The 18,919-nt window shown below is 39.4% G+C and overlaps 1 protein-coding gene across 2 annotated transcripts; it reads right to left on the bottom strand.

Annotated features, from left to right (window-relative positions):
• Positions 1-397: 397 nt before the first annotated feature.
• cavin1a (caveolae associated protein 1a) lies at positions 398-17,850 on the bottom strand. 2 transcript variants are annotated; one of them, XM_030734937.1, is made up of 3 exons: positions 17,727-17,850; positions 15,851-16,842; positions 398-3,334 (listed from the first exon to the last, which is right to left on the bottom strand). In XM_030734937.1, the coding sequence occupies exons 2-3, from the start codon at positions 16,349-16,351 to the stop codon at positions 2,621-2,623; spliced, it is 1,215 nt and encodes a 404-aa protein (XP_030590797.1). In that variant the 5' UTR covers positions 16,352-16,842; positions 17,727-17,850; the 3' UTR covers positions 398-2,620. The 2 variants fall into 2 exon arrangements, with proteins under 2 accessions (XP_030590797.1, XP_030590795.1); XM_030734935.1 differs by having other exon boundaries at positions 17,689-17,834.
• Between the last annotated feature and the right edge of the window lie 1,069 nt (positions 17,851-18,919).

Raw genomic sequence — 18,919 nt, 5'->3', positions numbered from 1 at the left:
AGTTTATAAGTGGAGAAGGCGGGACAGTAGCTTGAGGTTGGTTGAGGAGGTCGTGTGTACCGCTGTCGCAACTGAGCTGTTCCGTCTTTAACACCCTCCCCCCGGGTAAACTACAGAGTAAAGCTGTGCGCTTGGTTACTCCGGAGGGAGCACAAACATTTCCACAGAACAGCCAGCCTAGAAGTCATCTGAATTACCGGCAGTGCCGACGTCATCGAGAGTTTAATAACACTAGAGCTGTTCATTATTTACCTCAGCCTTTGCTATTCAACCCTCTGGTCACATTAGGTGAAGGAATATAAATAGACTTATAAACTGACAAAAAACAAAAACATTTTCAGCCAGGTTCATAAGAATGATATCAGGTACTACATATTATTTAGTAAGGCTTTTATTTATACTGAATTTGTTAGGCTAATAGGCCTTAAACACAACAAAATCAGCCAAGCGTGATTATTTGAATATAAATCAGTTACATTGGGTTGCAGCAGTGTTTGCAAGTTGCTCATTTTCTAAATAACCAGCATCTTAAAACAAGGCAGAATAAACATGGTGACAAAAACACACATTTCATCTAAAGGAACCAGTAAGTATTATGGAGAGAGTACAGATTGTCTTTGCCAAAAAATTAAATAAACAAAATATTAATGCTATAAAATTAACAAGCTCATGTGATTTTACAGGCCTGGAGCTTGATTCCTGTATTATTTTGTGTGATTTCAGCTTCATGTTTGGGTATATGGTGTGCACATATGCTTCATTTATTACTCTTCATCTCTCTCTCTTTCTCTCAGACACACACACACACACACACACACACACTCACCCTTTGCTCTGTCTTTCTCAATGTTCTCTATTTTGTGCAGTGCTCTGACCGAGCACTCTCCTTAATTGTATTTCCCTGCCCATTGATTATTTTAATGGTGGGCCATGCTGCACAGCAGGCCTCTGTGTGCCTGTACCACATCAAGGTCATTCAAGTCTCCAGGGAGGGAAAATGGAAGACAAACATTCATCTTGTTTTCGCCTGGAGATCGACACATTCAGCCCTACAAGATCAGAAGACTGAGCATTGCCATACTAGTTTACATTCATTACTGTTTGATTGTTTTTTCCATCTTATGCCAACCTGACTGTATGATTTATGACCAGATTTTTTTTATTATTTTTTGCTTTGGATGTTCCTTAAACAGTTAGGCTTCTCAGTATTACATACAGCAGTCATTAAACTGTCATCCCACGTCTCTTTAGGCCATCTTTCTTTTTTTTCAGCCTGTAATTTGAGAAGTTTTTAATAGGGATGTGAAAATGTGCTGTGATGAGCTGTCACCATGGTGATACAATCTTTTTTATTACTCCCGTTTGTGCAGGAGTTTAATATGTGCGGCTTGGTGAGAATACGTCCAGATGCAACAGAAAGGTGTATACACATCAAAACATTAGGGTAAATAACAATTAAACCCTCTTTTCACTGTAGCCAAAGTTACATTCTAAATCTTGTTACTAACTTTTTCATTAATTTATTAATTTTTCAATAAACTGCAGCTGAAAACTTTAACAAGTGATCAGTTAAGGACTCAAAATAACCATGCAAAAGTTACTTTCCACTCTGTGACACAATACTACCCCACATACATAACAGCATATTTTACTTTTCAGCGTGGTGTTATGCATTTAATGACATTTTTTAGATTTCTTATTTATTCATCCTTTTGACCGATATGACTGTTTTCTGTGAATATTTGTCATACCCAGGACACACTTGAAAAAGAGATTTTAATCTCAATGTGTTTTTTTTCTTCCTGGTTAAATAAAGGTTTGAAATGAAAAAATGAAATTTAAACATTCTGATAGTTGAATCTGTCACAGGTTCATGGTTCCCAGTATATATTATTTGAAATTACACATCTATTTTCAGACATTTACACTTAAGTGCTTAACACTGAGAGACATTACACAGGAACATTTGGTACAATGTTTGAGTAACCTTATGCTCCAATGATTTTACATATCAGGAGTGCAGTTTAGTAAAACCCCTTAATTCAAGTCCAGTCCAGCACATCTTTTCTTCACCTGTATCCTCCATTTTTATTTTTCTGTAGGCATAAATTCCGGCTACTATTTAAAAAAAAATGTTATTTCTTATGCACATTCACATTTCTTAAACCGTCCATTATAAAATAAACCTTGCCAACAACTTCCTTTTGCCATATGTATTAATGTGCATGCCACACATGGAAATTACTGAATATGGTCTGTTAATAGCAAAGAGTATTTATAATTTTTTTTTATCTTGTAGTCACACAATTAATCAAACCAACATCAAACAGCAAATACTCTAATGTTTAAGTGCAGCCTATCCAGTTAGCCTGTAACATATTTCAAAAGTTAGCTTTGTTTTTGTCTTATTTTTACTATTTGTATGCTAAATATGAACAATTATGAAAGTCATCCCTGTTGGGAACAATACAAAGTGAACAGAAAACAAATAAGATGTCAGAGATTGTAATCATCTATAAAGTCCCTACTGTGTCCATGTGATTATATTCATTCACCAATATTTTGTTTCCTTCTCCATCCTTATATCATTTCTTTCACAGCCCTATGCAGCTATGAGACTCTATTCACTTCGGGCTTTCTCCACCCTGACCAGCTCAGAGTCTTCAGTCACCTCCAACAAAGTCTCCATCTCGGGGCTGTCTACACTGACCAGCTCCCCTTCCTCCACCTCAACGTGCACACCCATCCCGTTCTCTTCTCCTCCTGGCTGAACCTCGGCCTCGGTCACTTCCAGCATCTCTGTGTTCTGCACCACCTCTTCCTCCCCTTCCCGGATCTTCTTAACATGGAAGGTAAAGGGGGGAACGCGGTACACGGAGGTTTTGGAACGAGCATAGATCTTGTGGTCAGGGGTGAGGGACTTCTTCACTTTCTCTTTGGAGCTCTTTATTTTTGCCCTGCGCTCCTGGTTGGGGGTCATGCGGGTCCCGAGCTTGCCAATCTTCTTCTCAAGACTGTGCTTGGTTTTCTCCAGGTTATCGCGGGTTCTCTGTCTTGTCTTCTCCAGGTTTTCCTTGGTTTTTAGTTTGGTCTTCTCCATTTTCTCCTTGGAGAAGGCTTTCTTTATGTTATCAACTTGCTCTTTTGTGGTGCGTTGGAGGCGTTTTGTACGCGTCTCTATGTGCACCTCTTCAATTATCACATCATCATCTGAATTAAGATTGGAGATTCCCTCTTGTCCCTCCTCAGGGATTTGCTCAAGGCCCTCCACTGTTTTATTTTCTCCTGCCTCTGCTGTCTTGGGTTTGGACGCTTTTGGTGCCTTCACTTGATCCTGAGGGACAAAATAGGAAGGATAAGAAAGAGGGAGGAACATTAAGCCACTATAGCAGTATATTAAAAGATCATTGGGGGTGAGTTAAACAACAAGTTTTACAACAATTTCAGTGGACATGATGTTTCACTTTAACTCCATATGAATAATGTAAAAAAATGGCATGTCATTTAATATGTTTTATAATGTTTCAGCCTGAAAAAGTGAAGATAATGGGCTTTGGGTGCGCAATGGAACTGAAAATGTCAGCATGAAACTCTGCAGTGTCATGTATCATCAAGCAGTCAGTGCAGTGAGTGCAAACATTTCACTGTCTGTGGCTGGTGCAGAGTGCCATCTAGTGGTGTCAATTACATGCTGACAGTTGTGCCAATAAAGCGGTTTTACATTTCAGTTACAAAAGATTTAAGAACGTAGGTCGGTGTATTTACATGCATTACATGGCACACATTTAACATACTAGTACAACCTATGGGGCTTGAAAGGAAACCTATATTATCTGCAACTTTAGTCATACTGAAACTAAAGCTAACAATTTGTTCCTTCTAACCACAGGTTTATTTCCTGCCAATTGCCTATCATTTCTGCATAAAAGCCTAAACTCACTTTTGAAGACCTAATCTTCAGTTAAATCTATTAGCAAGCAATTTCAACTTATGATTGTTTGGGAAAAATGCAGGTAATAAATGACAGAATGGTGAGAACGGTGGTTAAATTTCACTGGAAATACTTGGTGGTTAGAATAGTTTCAGTTTAGCACATAATGCAAAGCACAGCAGTTTCACACATGGCCAAAAATTGCTGTATATGTAAGCCCAGAAGCAGGACCATAGTATTTGTTTCACACGAAGCAATACAGAAGGGTGGCGCTTTCTCAAACCACTTGGACGTGTTTCTATTTGTATTCCTTCCTATAATTAAAAAAAGAACACTGAGCATTATGAGAAGGTTTTTAAATCTATTAGAAAAGAATCATAACAAAAATCAAACCAAAAAAAAAAAAAAAACTGCCAATCAGTCAACACTGGAGAAGATATATTTCCATATTTGGTGGCAGGACACTGTCAGTGTCATTCCAGATATCCACAAAGAGAGAAGCAGTACTATGCTAGAAATGTGATCTCCCCCCTCCCAACTGTCTGGTACCGCTACAGGGATTAGTAGTCCCACCCTGCTGCACCACAGTGCTTTGTTGGTGGCTATTATTCAGCACATCACTATATTCACTGACTTTGTAGATACACATAAAAAAGATCAATAATTCATGAGCCATCAAGAAGCACTCTGACAGCACAAACCTCCAACAAGGCAGCTCACTCTCTGGGCAGCACTTACTTTTAAGGGAATAGTACTGTATTTTATATATATATACAACATTCGTTTTGTCTTCTTTGTTCTTTCTAAAATGTATTTTAAGAAGTTTGCAGTGCAGTTAAAAACAAGTGCAAAGTGCATGCTTTTGTTATTTGGCCCGCAGAAACCCATTTAAAAGGCTTTTTTGTCAATTTTTGACCAATAAATCATCAAGTTAACCTTGAAGACTTTAGTGGATGTAAGCCAAATTTTTTAATGAATCATTAACACGACCCTGCTCTACACCCCTATAAAAGTTTTATCAGAATTCATTCAAAAATTTCATGTTTACAAACAGAATGACGCACGCACATATACACTACCAAAAACATAACCTCCCTGGCAGCGGTAAAAATACTGTATTTAGGAAGGAGTAATGATAACAGTGTGTTATTTAGGTTCAAATAGCAGCGAGCTTTTAAATCTCAAGTTAATTTACGAGATATAAAATGTTTAGTCTGACATCAATCTGCTACAGAGCCACGGTAATGGTTAGCAAACTATAAGCCAGTATTTAAATGACAATAAAGGTGACACGATGGTCGCGTAATTAGCACAGATGCTTCACAGAAAGAAGACTCCTGGTTCTTTCTGTGTCTGCATATCCTCCCTGTACCTACCTAGTGTAAACCCAAATATTAACTGATTTGTATTATACATGACAAAAAGTTCTTATTCCGAACTTCGGAAAAACGAACACCTGCCGCATCACATGAGCCGCACATCTCCCTGGACCATTCAAATATTGCCATATGATCCTATCATAAAATGGACATTACATCCTTATTTGGCACTGTGTATAGCGTGGACCTGCTCGACCTGCTCTGTGTGTGTTTATTTTAGGCTGGCCTTTTCCGCTCTCTGGATTCCATCTACCGTTCTCTGGCTACTGACTACTGCTCAGTCCACCACCATACAACTGCCTTCCCTCCCACACAGCAACAGATAAACACAGTGCTCCATCCCTATAGCAACAACCCCCTTATGCTGCCTCCGGTGGGTGGTGAAGTTCAGCTGGACAAACAGCTGACATCTCTACAACAATATACTGACATGCGGTTGTCAGTTTTTGAGCATATTATAGTTTAAATAAAAAATATATTTCACCTGCTTTGCATGTTTGCACAATGAGCACAGGAAGGCTGTGTGATAATGATAATAGTTAAATCTATTTTTGAATGCATAAGCACTCTACAGCAACAATTTCTCATTTATTTTTGTAAAAAGTGACCTGATAAAAGACCAGACCTATATGTAGATTTAAAGATAAACCCACACAGAATAACAATATCTGCTCATTATGCATAAGAAGGTATACATTGCAAACCTTGACCATACGGTGCATACATTGACCTTTCAATGTATGCACCGTCTCCTCCTCCCCTTCCCGGATCTTCTGTGTGTTGCAGAAAGACAGAGTTTAGCTTTAGGTCTGAAAATTGAAAGCCAGCTTAGATTATAAAAAAAGCATATGCATTTTTCTTCTTAGACTCTTGTGTGTTTGATGCAAAACAAAAGATATAAAAATTGCACACCTAAGAGCAAGTATGAGTAACTGTGAAAGCCCACAGAAACAGAGACACTATTCTTCACAGTTTTTTTCCCAGAAAGTATGCAGCCAATGGAAAACAGCAGCACATGGCACGCAGGAAACAGGTGAAGTCACACATAACAACATGGTAAAAGACCCTGTTTGTTATACTGTGCCTCACTAAAGCTATGTAATGCAAATCAAAATAATCACTGCCCAACAGAGTGTTTTTCTGAGAACAGGCAAACATTTTGACTTAAAACAGGTGAAAAAAAGGATAAGCACAGAGAAGGACCCCCAGACATACTGAAAGATTTCTAATGAGTTTTTGGGGGACTGACTCACTGCCTTCACATATTGCTGATCAAATTATAACATTTTCTATTATTTACTGTGAAAAGCAGTTACACAGGCGTCTGACTATTTTAGTTCAGCCAACCAAGTAACTGTGGAGAGCAAAGCTTGACCAATTAGATTTTGACCAACACTGAAATCCAAGACTGTCTGTTTAAAAAAATTTTCAGACACATAAATACGTAACAAGAAACAAAAAAATCTTGATAGGGATTCCTCTTGTTTTTTTTTTTAAATATTTTGATATAAACCTCACACCTAGTTTGCTACTTAAACTATCAACAGATTTGTTCCAAGCCTGGCTGATTAGCCTTTCTAGGCTCCTGGGAAAGTTTCACTGTTTACATTCTGAAAACCTGATCCAGCCCACTCTATGGAAACCGTGATAAACTCTGCTTGGGTTCACAGGCCTGATTACAAATTAAGAGATTAAATGTTGATTTACATAAAAAGTGAGTCACTCATCACGAAACACTCCGCTGCAGAAAAGTTTGGTGCAGGACTTTGAGTGAATTCATCGGCAGTTGCAACATCGCTGTTTGTCGCTTCCTGCGTGCACGCCCCTTAAGAGCCTGAGGGACAAATATAGTAATTCCATTTGAGTCTCTGTGTTACCTTCCTCTCTCCTTCCACTTAATAGCAGTGGAAAAGTCAGCACTGTGTTTGTGCGTGTGCATTTACTAATAAGCACCAGGGGAAAAGAGACAGAGTTATGTATGCGCTATTCATTAAGTGGTGAGAATCATAGAGGAAAAAGTGGAGAACAGCTACAATCCATTATGGAGAATCACTGTGTAATTACATGTGGGAGATCAAACCCTTTGAACAAATTGGTACTTCATGAAAAATTCAACAAGAATATTTATAATCAATGGTGAAAACATGCCTTAAAATATAATCTAATTTAAACTGTTTATATAAGAGCAATACATTTTCTTTCAGAGGCATAATGTTACAGGTCTGACTCATACAAAGTCTGTTACCATGGACAACAAAGGAAACAGTGTCCTCAATTAGCACTATACTGAGACAACAGACGTTTCGACTAAAGCCGCTGGCATCTCTCTGTCTCTCTGTCTGCTAAAAGATCCTCACTAATCTACCATGTTTAACATTCTTGCTGAGTTATAATGTCACTGATGACATTTTAGCGTAATTTTGTCACGTCAACATCACTGAAAGGTACTTTTTTTTAAATCAGATATTTTGTACATGCACAAAAATGACCGTTATCTGCTCTGGATGTTTCCACTTTCTTGAAAGGTGGCTGTGCAGTTTGTGGTGTGTGCAATCATAATCTAAGGCTGTTTGTGGTTGTGATCTGCTTTGATTAACTGATTTGATTAACTGCAAACATTTTTTTTTCCCTTTCTTATTTGCATTTACATTAAAGATCAGATTTAGAAAATCAGTGCGGTTCGTTAATAACTGATGCTGCCTTTGTAGGAAGCCTGACTGTTGTTAGATAACGAACCCATGCACAATAAAACAGAAAACTCTGATCCACCTACAGTACAGCACAGCCGATAAACAGAAACACACCAGCCCTTTTGAGGCAGCGTGATGAAAGGCCTCTCCGGTGAGTCACAGGAGCAGCTGTCTGAACCTTACCAGGCCTTGCAGCTGTGCACTTAGCTTTCACAATGAGTGATATCAGTGATCCATGTGCCCCTCCAAAACTGGAAAAGGCCAAATGAAAGATTGACAGGAAGCAGAGCAGAAGGGTTGCGTGCTAGAGCCCTGCAATGGCCTGAATCACGATGCTTTGATCCCCAAAGAGTGCATAGAGGCTAAAATAAGGATAATAATGTACTCCAGTCATTAATATTGAGGCCTCCCACACTTTCCCAAATAAGGCTCAAGCAATGCACAGAGGACTAGGGCAGCTGCCTACTACTTCAGGCAACTTTGGGTGATTCTTATGACTGAGAGTTCAATTTTTCATGAAGCTCCCCCTATTCCTTTTACACAAACCTCCCTGGTGGCATCATGTTAAAGTGTCCTGCGGGTTATGTGAAAAAACAACCACTTCAGCTCCGTCTATAGACAGATTCATTGCAAAAAGAGGCCCTCTTTATACCACATTGCCAATATGGCAATATTGCGTTATAATTTATGCCACAGGAAGGGAGTTCCTTGTTTTTTCTCTAGCAGTAATTTGTTATTTCATACACGGGGAAGCCCTTTTCCACAGCGCAGCGTTCCCACATCCATTACTCTGAAACCACTGGCATCCCAGCAGGGTTAGTTCTGTGTAAAGATGGAAACTTTACTTTTCCATTTACGTTCCTGTATGAGCTGAATGCTACAGTGCTGGAAATATATTATATAACTACCGCTTTTTTTTTTTTTTTCCAGAGATCCAATCCAAAGTAGGCACAGTTTCAGAAATTAACCATTCTTAAATTTTAAAATGCTCCATTTATGTACTGGAAATTTTTAAAATCAAATAAAGGCATTATTGATTAACTCATGTGAGCACACCACTGAACCAAAATTCAGTAGATCCTGAATTAAGTCAGGACAATTTAATGATATGTGACCAATACCTATGTTTTGATATATTAAAAGGGTATTGCATACAATTTAATAACTTTCAGGACTCCATAATAGTTTACAGGAAACTCATATACAAGCACATTTCACCTTCAAAGTTCGCCTCTTACACCAATAACATAATTTAAGTTCTGTTTCCATTATTTATAGATTAATCATCCAAAACATCCATGTGCATGCAAAATCTAATGCCAAGGGTACACAAAACCCACAGTGTCCCGACACACTCTCAGTGACAGCCTATAATTCACATGCCAGTGACAAGAGCAGCAAGCCGTCACAGCAGCAGTGAAACATACCACCAGGGAATCCTGACTGTTGCACTTTAGACTGAAGGTTTGCATAGTCCAGATTTTACTGTCACACGCACCCGGGTTAAATTACAAGAATAACAGTTAGTCATATCAATAGTGAACATATCTATGTGGCTTTAAGAGACACCTACATATTCAAGTAGTTTCTGATTTGCTTTCAGAAGTTGTGAAATGCCCACTTGAGTAGTAATGTGTGAACACCATTCAGCTACACTTTCGAATTGTGCATCTGATAGACAATTGACAGTATACAGCCAACTACAAGAAATGCAAGGAGAAACACACATGTTTGTCATTTGTAATACAATTTATCAATCAATTGCAGATTGATTGCAACTGCAGATTGTTAAACTCACACCCAGTGAATGAAACAGGACACTACAGCATTCCATTGCATTGCTACTGGTGTATTTATAGCAGCAGGCAACATAACAGTTTCCTTAAATATACCAAGTCAGATCATTTGGCCAACTTTTTTTTTTTTTGGCTGTGGTCTTGTAGATGAAGGGTGTGCCTACTGCCTACAAATCTTGGAATAAACAGCCTGGTGTGTATCAGGAGCTTCCACCAAGTTATGTCTGTTAGCTGGATGACAACTACAAATGACAGAATCGAGGGGGTGACCTGATCAGTGCCTCAGCTGGTAAATCATGTCTGCTGCTGTGAGGATGAGGGATGTCTGGTGAGATGGGAAGGCAGCTGCGGCGTAAGATCAGAACACATAAAATGTAGTTATTTTAAAAGTTGCAACTCAGAATGTTCCCTGGTAGAGCGAGAGAAACAGCTCACTTTAAAACATGAAGATGATTTTGTTGCTTATGTATGCACAGTGATAACATTCGCTAATGGTGAGGGTTTTTTCTTGGTTTTCAAGTGTAACGCAACATTGGCCGCATTTCCTCTGAACATCAGTAAGCATCTTGTGAAAATCTCCCTAGTGCACTACATCCTGTCGATCACGTATTGTCTGAAAGTGCTGATAAAAACTGAGCTCATACAGCAGCTGACTTAAGCAACAGACCAAATTATTCACCATATTTATTGTATTGGTTGATAATCATATACAGACATGCAGTGTTTTCACATGTTGAAGTAGCAAGGGTCCTCTTTCTGCTGTATAAACTGTATATCCTGGTGAGAGGAGTACAGGAAGGGATAGAGTAACACTATCAGCACATCCAGCTTCTACTTCTGGTACATGCACACCATGGCACCACACCATGTTGTACACTTGATCTGGAAAAGCAGATCAGAGAGAAAATGTACTGTATGCTAGATTATAAAATGCTTGTCCAGTTATCCCACACAACCTGTTGTCCTTAGTCAGTCTAAACTGCTCAAAATGATTGGTTGGTTCAACATAAACTTGTATTATTTTTTTTTTTTTCCATCTTTGCTTGACAAAAGCAAAGAAAATAGAAAAACAACTTGAACAACAGCAGAGGATGCTGGCTGGTACATGCGTGACATCAAAGCAGTATTTTTGCAGCATTCTTATAAAAAAATTGCAAACAAAATGAAAAGGGGCTGTTTTTATTCACTGGGTTTCTTTCCTGTTGTCATTGAAATATGTCAAAGAAAGAAACGGAGAGAGATCAGAGGAATGCATCCAAATTTGGCTACGAAAACCCAAAAGCAACAGCATTCTGACACCATGAAGTCATAGAAGTCATAGAAGTGAACTCATAAATATGAACAATTCGCATACAGCAGCTCACACAGAGCTCAGCTTTGCAGCTGAGATGCGGCAGTTAAACGTGGAGTCGGCGAGATCTATTCCTTGCACCCGGGAGAGAGGAGTACGGAGGGAAAAGAGAGAATAGACTGGCAGAGTGGAGCTTAGTGCTTAAGTGCTGTGGCAAATACTGAATGACACTTAGATCTGGATTAGAAGTCTGAGTGGGAGCAAAAATGGGCTAAGTTGATAGTGGGAGTGATAACCGAGAAGAAGGGAGGAGAACAAGCGGGTATGCCGGCAGGAGGGGCAGAGAGATGCCAGCAGGATGAATCACAACACTAACTTTGTGCTGCTGAGTTCTTTTTGGTCGAGTTTCTTGCTCTTGCCTCCTAGACTCTGCTAAGTACTTCATAACAACCCTCTATTTAATGAGGCTGAGATCCAGTTTATACCTGGAAACAAAGATTCACTGAGCTGAAATAGCCAAAAGCTTTGGATGAATCATTATGTTTGGAGTAAACTGAACTGGGTTATTACACAGTCTGGCCAGGGGGAAAAGCTATAAGAGAAAAGTAGGCTGGTGTTGGTGCTGAGGCTTGTTGGCTGTGATCTGAGCTCTGGAAGGTCTGTGAATCTAGTGTGGAATAAGTAGTCTGTAACTGAGAAGTCTTACATCTCCCTGATAGAGTTGACCACATGGATATCACTGTCCTTGAGCTGCAGCCAAACACACCCTAATTCCAGACACACACAAGTACTGTCTCACACTCTGATGGACATACACTATCATATTGCATAAACTAGATTAATCCACATAATTACATAGATAATGAGCATCACAAAACACCGAGAGCTCTGATTGGTTGAATTATTACAGCATAAAATACATGTTAACTTTTCACATTTAAACTAAACTAAAAACTTTGCGCGTATACTAGTACTTGTCATGTTTTCCTGGCTCAGAATGGATCTTAAAGGCAACAACTTTGTGTTACTATATTTTACAGATATCCATGCATTATTTTTTGTCTACTTTTAAAATGTTGATAAACCAGTATCTATATTATGCTTGAGTAAACCCTGATTGTGATTTTCCTTTGGCTCTGGTTAAAATATCTTTGGGTGGTGCAAAAAAATTCACATTTCATTGGAATATGTAAATCCACAGGATAATATAGTAAATTTAAATGAAGACCGAAGATGCTGTTCTACATAAATCACTTATTCAAACTTATGTTTCTAAAGTTTTCAATTTAATAAAAGTAAATTGGGTTTGAACAGATGTATTTACTTTACATGTAAATATGCTAATGATTTTTTTTTTTCACTCAAATGGCACCTGATACATTGCAGGTCACACAGCAGGGCGCTGTCTTCTACACAAGTTCTCTACTATTGCCTGGGCGGACCATCTGAAACACGGTGGGGAGCTAAGTCAGTAACAGAGCCTTTTAAGGGTTTTAGAAAACAACTGCTTAAGCCAGGCGTGGACAACTGATGTTCCCAAGGGGCCAGAACTGAGCAGAACTGAGTTCAGCTTATTGGTACAGATCTCCACAAGTCCCAGTTTCTCATGTGGTCCCTTGGGAAAATTAATTGCCCACCAATAGCCTAAGCTAACTAAAGGCCAAGACACGTACTGGATATTGGCATAGCTGTGCCCGGCCTGTTTGTGGATAACCTGAAGGCTCAGTCTGGCTCTACCTAGATACCTATTTCTTACATAATTGTCAAGCACCTGATAAAAAGGTGCAAACTAAGAGGGCTCTACTTTTATTTTCACTCGTAATCATGCTTAACAAAGGCTAATTCCTTTTTTGTGTTTCAAAAAGTACAACTCCATCATTACTTGCCTATAGATCTGCTTCCAAAACAGAGAACATTACGGAGACCATAACATTTTAATTAAGAAGCTACAGTACAGTATTATGAGATTATCATCTGGATATGGGTTTATTTCCTCTGACAGCTACTGCAATCAGCAAACATGAAACAGGAAGTTTAACTTGGTTGGGTGAACTAAAATAGTCAAATGCCTGCTGTATGAGACTAATTGGAAATGAGGAAATAAACCGGGGCTCACTTTGAACAGTTGCTTGTCTTGAAATGACATGCGATCCAAAAATGGCAGCAATATCAAATGCAACAGTCAGAGAGGGTGTGAAAGCCAGAGGCTTATTGAAAACACTGGTCATTTGAAGCCTACAGATTAAGCTCGGTGCAGCTTATGCTGAGAGAAAAGCAAGACCTTGAGCTTCAGCAAACACACTAAGAAACATGGAGCTGCTGTCCTAAAACCGCTCCAGGATTCTGCATAAGTTGTCCATAGGATACATTTTAAACTATAAACTCAAAAAATAAATGAATAAAACAACACGCAATCTTTTAATTAGTTTTGGGTAATAATAATTTGGGTAATAATATAACTTGTTTGGGTAATAATATAACTAGTTTAATTATGAACTTGCAAAATGACATAGGGACAGAACTAGATAAGCTATTGCTTCTTCCTGCTCCCTTTCAAACACCTTGAGATTTGTTTATAAAATACATTGCTGGACATTTTATTTATTAATGTTTGCTTTGTATCTGTTGTATATGTAAATATATGTACATATGCATATATACATTGGCATATACTTATTTCTTAGTGTGTATACGTCTATACTTTCATCATCACACCCTTATGTTACCAGGGGGATCCTGCATGCTACCGTCATTGCAGGTTTAATTATAAAGCATCCCTGTCAAAGTCTTTCGGGCCAAGAAATCCTAAAATATGTGGCTATTCCCAGAGTGAACAGACAGAGTGACACGAATACAGCACCTGCAGTTAAAGCAAGCGTCAGCTTAACATGGCGGAGTACGAGGTCCGGCACAGCAAAAATGCTTCACTTATAATATTCAAATTCTCTTTACTGACTTTACTGTAGGTGAAAGCCAATATCAGTGAGGAATGGCCACACACACACACACACACATACACACTCGCATGCTGGTACACTACCTGACACTAATTCCACAGATGCTTATCTTAACCTCTACACCTCATCCTTATCCTAGCTCTAAACTTAAACTTTTCCCACTCTAACACATTAACACACAAAGAGATGGTGGAAAGTGGTGAAACTTGACTGTGAGCCAGCATTAATTTGCACTGTTGCCAATATCTGACCACCCTATCTGTCAGTCAATTAAACTGGACGTAGTGTGGCCATCCTCTGGAAATAAATAGACAGCGTGAGCCCAAAACAGCTACTGCAACGTGGAATCACCAGCTCCTACAACTGCTTTGAAAATATCACAACGATCAAGTGCAGGCAGGGATGAGTTAGTCACAGCTGAGAAAATAGCAAGAGGGAATAGGGTGATTTACACTGCCGGCAATCACAAGTAAACAACAAAAAAAAAAACCAAACTAAAATCTTCTTGAAAACAGCTGCACGTCTGCAAACCTATAAAGTATCTCCAACACAGACAACTGAATGGACACACAGCTGAAAAGGCTTGCAGAAGATCCACGCAGTGTCAAAAACAGCAGGAGGCACCTGCTTTGCAGTGTAATTTAAAGGCCTAGCGTCTATGACTGGATTTCTGCAAGATGCCAATAGCGTAACCTGCTCCCACAGTGGACATCCCAGGAGGGAGATGTGAAAACTTTGTGCCTGCCAATACTGATCCTGAAGTAAGCTCTACTCACGAGAGGCTTGCATCCCTCAGTTTCACTCTTACTAATGTTTTTTAAGCAGAGGTTCTGATCTTGTGCCTATAAAGTGACCGCTACTGTAGCTCTGCTACAGTTTTCTTAAGCTGTCATGAAATTTGTGGCATATTTCAGATTGAGGCGTGAGAAAATATCACGCTGAATTCATGTGTCCTTTCTTTTTCTTGTTCTCCCCAATAATTGTAGTTTCTGACTCCTGCCCCGTAAAATAAAACCAAGCCTGCCCCGGTACTCGCACTCGGTCACTTATGTGGTCAAGTGTGAGCTTGTGCACCCTGAATGTGTGAATGTTAAGCGCGTCCCCCTTCTGGGAAATCTTCACAATAAAAACTACATCTTCATCTTACATATCAACAGCCTGCCAACTATGTGTCTGCTCAGAAGTGGGGCGTTGGTTCTGTCTCAAGTAGCCCTTCATGCCAGTGTTTATAGGTCTTATATTTTTATTTACACCCACTTGTCTTTATATAGTTTTATTGGATAATCATATGGAGTGGGAGAGGTGACTACCTGTCTTCATTTTCCATGGCAGCTACTGGTTTTTCCCTTCACTTGTGGACGGACAAATCCACCTCTAACTGTCCAATGGCTTCTAAATAGCGGAAAGCAAAGCTGTTGGACACTTGGTAAACATCACAGCCTCATTTAGGGTTTAGGGAAAAAGTGATTCAGACATTTATGTCATGGAAAGCACAGAGTCACCCATCCTGCATCCCGAAAAACGGTTACTCCGCTTTTCATTTTCTCCAACTCGGTGTGAGTGCAGCTCTCTCTGGTGAGAGAGGTGTCTAAAGGTAATTCTGAGGGCCTTTCAAGTGAATTTCACACTTCCTTCCAACCTTTGTTTATGATATGGGGAATGCAGCACATCTCTAACATGTACTGTGTTTAAGCGTATTCATAATAGCCAGAGCTAAGATATTAAATATGTTATTTTTATGTTTTACAATCTACACATTCTCAAACAAAGACTGTCATTACTCATGTGATGTAAGTAACATTTCACCTGGTAGATGAGGACTTTGAAGTTGCGTCTCTTGAGCAGCTCAGACTCGTTGCTCTCCAGCTTCTTGATCTGGCCCGCCTGCTTCTCCAGGTTGCTGCGTACTGTCTTGACGTTGACGCTGACCTTGCGCACCTTCTCCAGCATTTTGTTGACAGTGTTGGCGGTGTCGATGTGGTTCTTGGACAACTTAGCCAGCTCCCCTTGGATGGTTGACACTGACTTCTCCATGGCTTCTTGCCGGGACTCCAGCCCATTCTGGGTCTGCTGGATCTGGTCTACCACCCCAATTATCTTATCAAGCAGAGACAGAATCATGACCCCGTTCATCTGAGCTTCACTTTTCCCACCAGAGCCAGTGGTCAGCATTGGGTCCGTGGCCTCAGCGGGATCATCATCATCTACTGCTGGCTCTGTGGCAGCACCCACCAGAGCGACTTCTTCATCATCATAAGACACTTCTGCAAGGGATCCGTGCTGCTTCTTGACACCTGTATCCGCCATAGTGCTCAACTCCAAATACAAACTGCTCGCACGCTCACTACAGATAAAAATACCCAAGTGAAAAATAATCTAGAGGAGCCACGCTGCACTCAACTTAGTCCCCTATGCTCTTTCCTTCCGTTCAGACAACTTTCTTAACCACTTATTTCTCTCTTTGTAGTTTGCTTTACAGTTTAAATTCTCTTCACCCTTAGTCTCTCGCATTCAACTTTCTGTCGCTCTCTGCCTCTGCTCTGGGATGCCAGCCAGCCAGCCAAGGGGAGTGGGGCCTCTCACAGCTCAAGCATATGTACCCTGAGTCAAATGTCTCTGCTCCCTGTGAAAGCACCCAGTCACAGATTTCCCTTCTCACACCAGGCCTCCACCCATGGCCCCCCTCTACTGCTGGGGCTCCACCCTATTCTGTCCCCAAGCACACGGCAGAACCTCCAGGCTCCACCTCGTACAGTGATGTAATAGGGCTCACGGGGAACAGGGAAAGGTGAGGGCCACTGTGTGAGATATCACAAAAAAAAAGAAACATTTGGTCAGCACAGGGAAATTTGACACAGTTCACAGAGTTTTAAATCACAGCTATGCTGAACAGAGGGAGTGAATTTTATTTATATAGCACTTTCCAAGAACAAAAGTCACAAAGTTGTTTGAAATACAAAATAAGATACAATTAAAATGGTATGGGTATTTAATTTCTTTTTTTAAAGGTATCAACAGTGTCCACAGAACTTTAGTCCAATGAAAGCGAGTTTCACAATTTGGAAACCACAACCTCAAAAGCAACTACTGCATGGATGCAGTAGTTCACTAATACAGGGAGGTATCTGCCCATGAAGAGCTCTGAACCCAACCCAAAATCTTAAAATGAACCATAAATCTCATAGGGAGCCAATGTAGGAAGGACAGAGAAACCACAGACGTGCATTCCTCTGTCATAGTTTGCATTGACCTAAAAAAATATTTAGCCCTGCATGGGTCTAAACCACAGAGTTGCCCTAACTTGACTGAATCAGTTAACACTATGTCATCTGATCAGGTGACATCCAAAATACTGAAAATTGTATCAATAATACTAGAATGTGGCGTCTATGAATACGAAGGCCATTAGATTAATAAAAATATTGAAAAAAAAAATGTAAAGGTGAAATTCTGTTGATTTCATTTAATTTCAAAATACTGCAGCCATATTCGAACAACTGGAAAATAATTAGAAAATCTAACAAAAAACAATACCACGCACTTATACACTCATATCCCTTGTCGTTAAGTAATTGTTCAGTTAAGTTGTTCTAGACAGAATACACTCTTTATACTGAAAGTCTTTCCTCAGTTGTTTCACTTACCGCCTGAGGCAACAGTATTATGAAGGAAACTCACTCACACTACAAGAACTGAACGAGTTCGTATGGTACCGAGCCAGCACCAGCTTGCAGGGATCTGCTAAAGCGCTTAAGCTTTACTTCCCTCCGGTGGACTCCGTGAGGAACTACAGCCGTACGTCACTGGCGTTAAAGCAGACGCAATGGCGTAGTATCACTTCCGGTTGTGGTATTCAAAGTAAAAGCTGAGCTGTCGTTTCTCTACGACTCCCACCACAACACTGTCTCTCCGTTCTCCTACCTCTCCTGCGCCACCCTCATACACGTCTCTGCCACTCCTGGCTTCCCATATATTGTTTTCCTCATGATCAATGAGAAATATCTCTATAAAAAAACAAAACAAAACAAAACCAAAAAAACCACAAAAACAAACAAACAAAAACCAATCACATGTATAGATAAAAAGCAAACACCTCTTCTGACGAGATCTTTTTCAACAGACGTAGTTGTGGTTTAATGGAGGGCATAGTAAACCTTGATGCCATATGTATTAAAGCAATCAATACTTCTGCAAGGTATGAATGCCAAAATTAGGTCCTTCTTTCAAGAGGTGCTGATGTCTGTTCCTCCATCCTTCTCTTACTTGAGTAATTTGGTAATGATATTGACTGGAAAAGGATCTGTTCCTTTCCGTAAAGATAAAAAAAAAAAAAAAAAAGCAAAAATTCAATACAAATAAAAGTGAACAAGGTTTCATTTAAATTAATCCATAGATTTTCATCCTGTAAAAACCTTCCTATAAAAATGTAAGAATGATATAGGCACATTTTGCTCTTTTTTGTGAGATCTTTCCACAGACTTGCTCCCATTTATTTAGGTCTTGTACTTTATACAGCTGTTATGGAAAGACATTAGTTTTATCTCAAAAAGTGTACATTTTATAAAGAGATCTTATCTGGTTATTCTGACTTCAGTGAGGAAAGCATTTTATCAGTTGGATTTTACTCCTGTCTAAATAAAGTTTTCAAATCAGAAGCTGCACTTATCTATTTACATGAAGGAAATTAAACTCTTCCCATAACAAGAAGGCTTTAAAAATCATTAACCTTTACATACGGTTTGTGTCAAATTTGACAGCAGTAAAAATACCCTAAATGTTATTCTTTAGCCTGAAATTTGATGACATTTTCTTAAGTGATCCAAAACACTTGAAAATGAAAATTTATAAAAAAAAAAATACAGTTGTACAGGTTCT

This window comes from Archocentrus centrarchus, chromosome 8 (assembly GCF_007364275.1).
Source record: "Archocentrus centrarchus isolate MPI-CPG fArcCen1 chromosome 8, fArcCen1, whole genome shotgun sequence".
Lineage (NCBI taxonomy): Eukaryota > Metazoa > Chordata > Actinopteri > Cichliformes > Cichlidae > Archocentrus > Archocentrus centrarchus.
Note: the sequence above shows the minus strand (reverse complement) of the source record. Positions and strands in the feature narration are given on the sequence as shown.

Bases quoted from the DNA above. Each gene is read 5' to 3' on its own strand.
- cavin1a (XM_030734937.1), bottom strand. From the start codon at position 16,351: ATGGCGGATACAGGTGTCAAGAAGCAGCACGGATCCCTTGCAGAAGTG. The intron at 3,335-15,850 runs GTGAAATGTTAC...TTTGTCCCTCAG, and splicing joins TCAAAGTCCTCATCTACCAG to GATCAAGTGAAGGCACCAAA.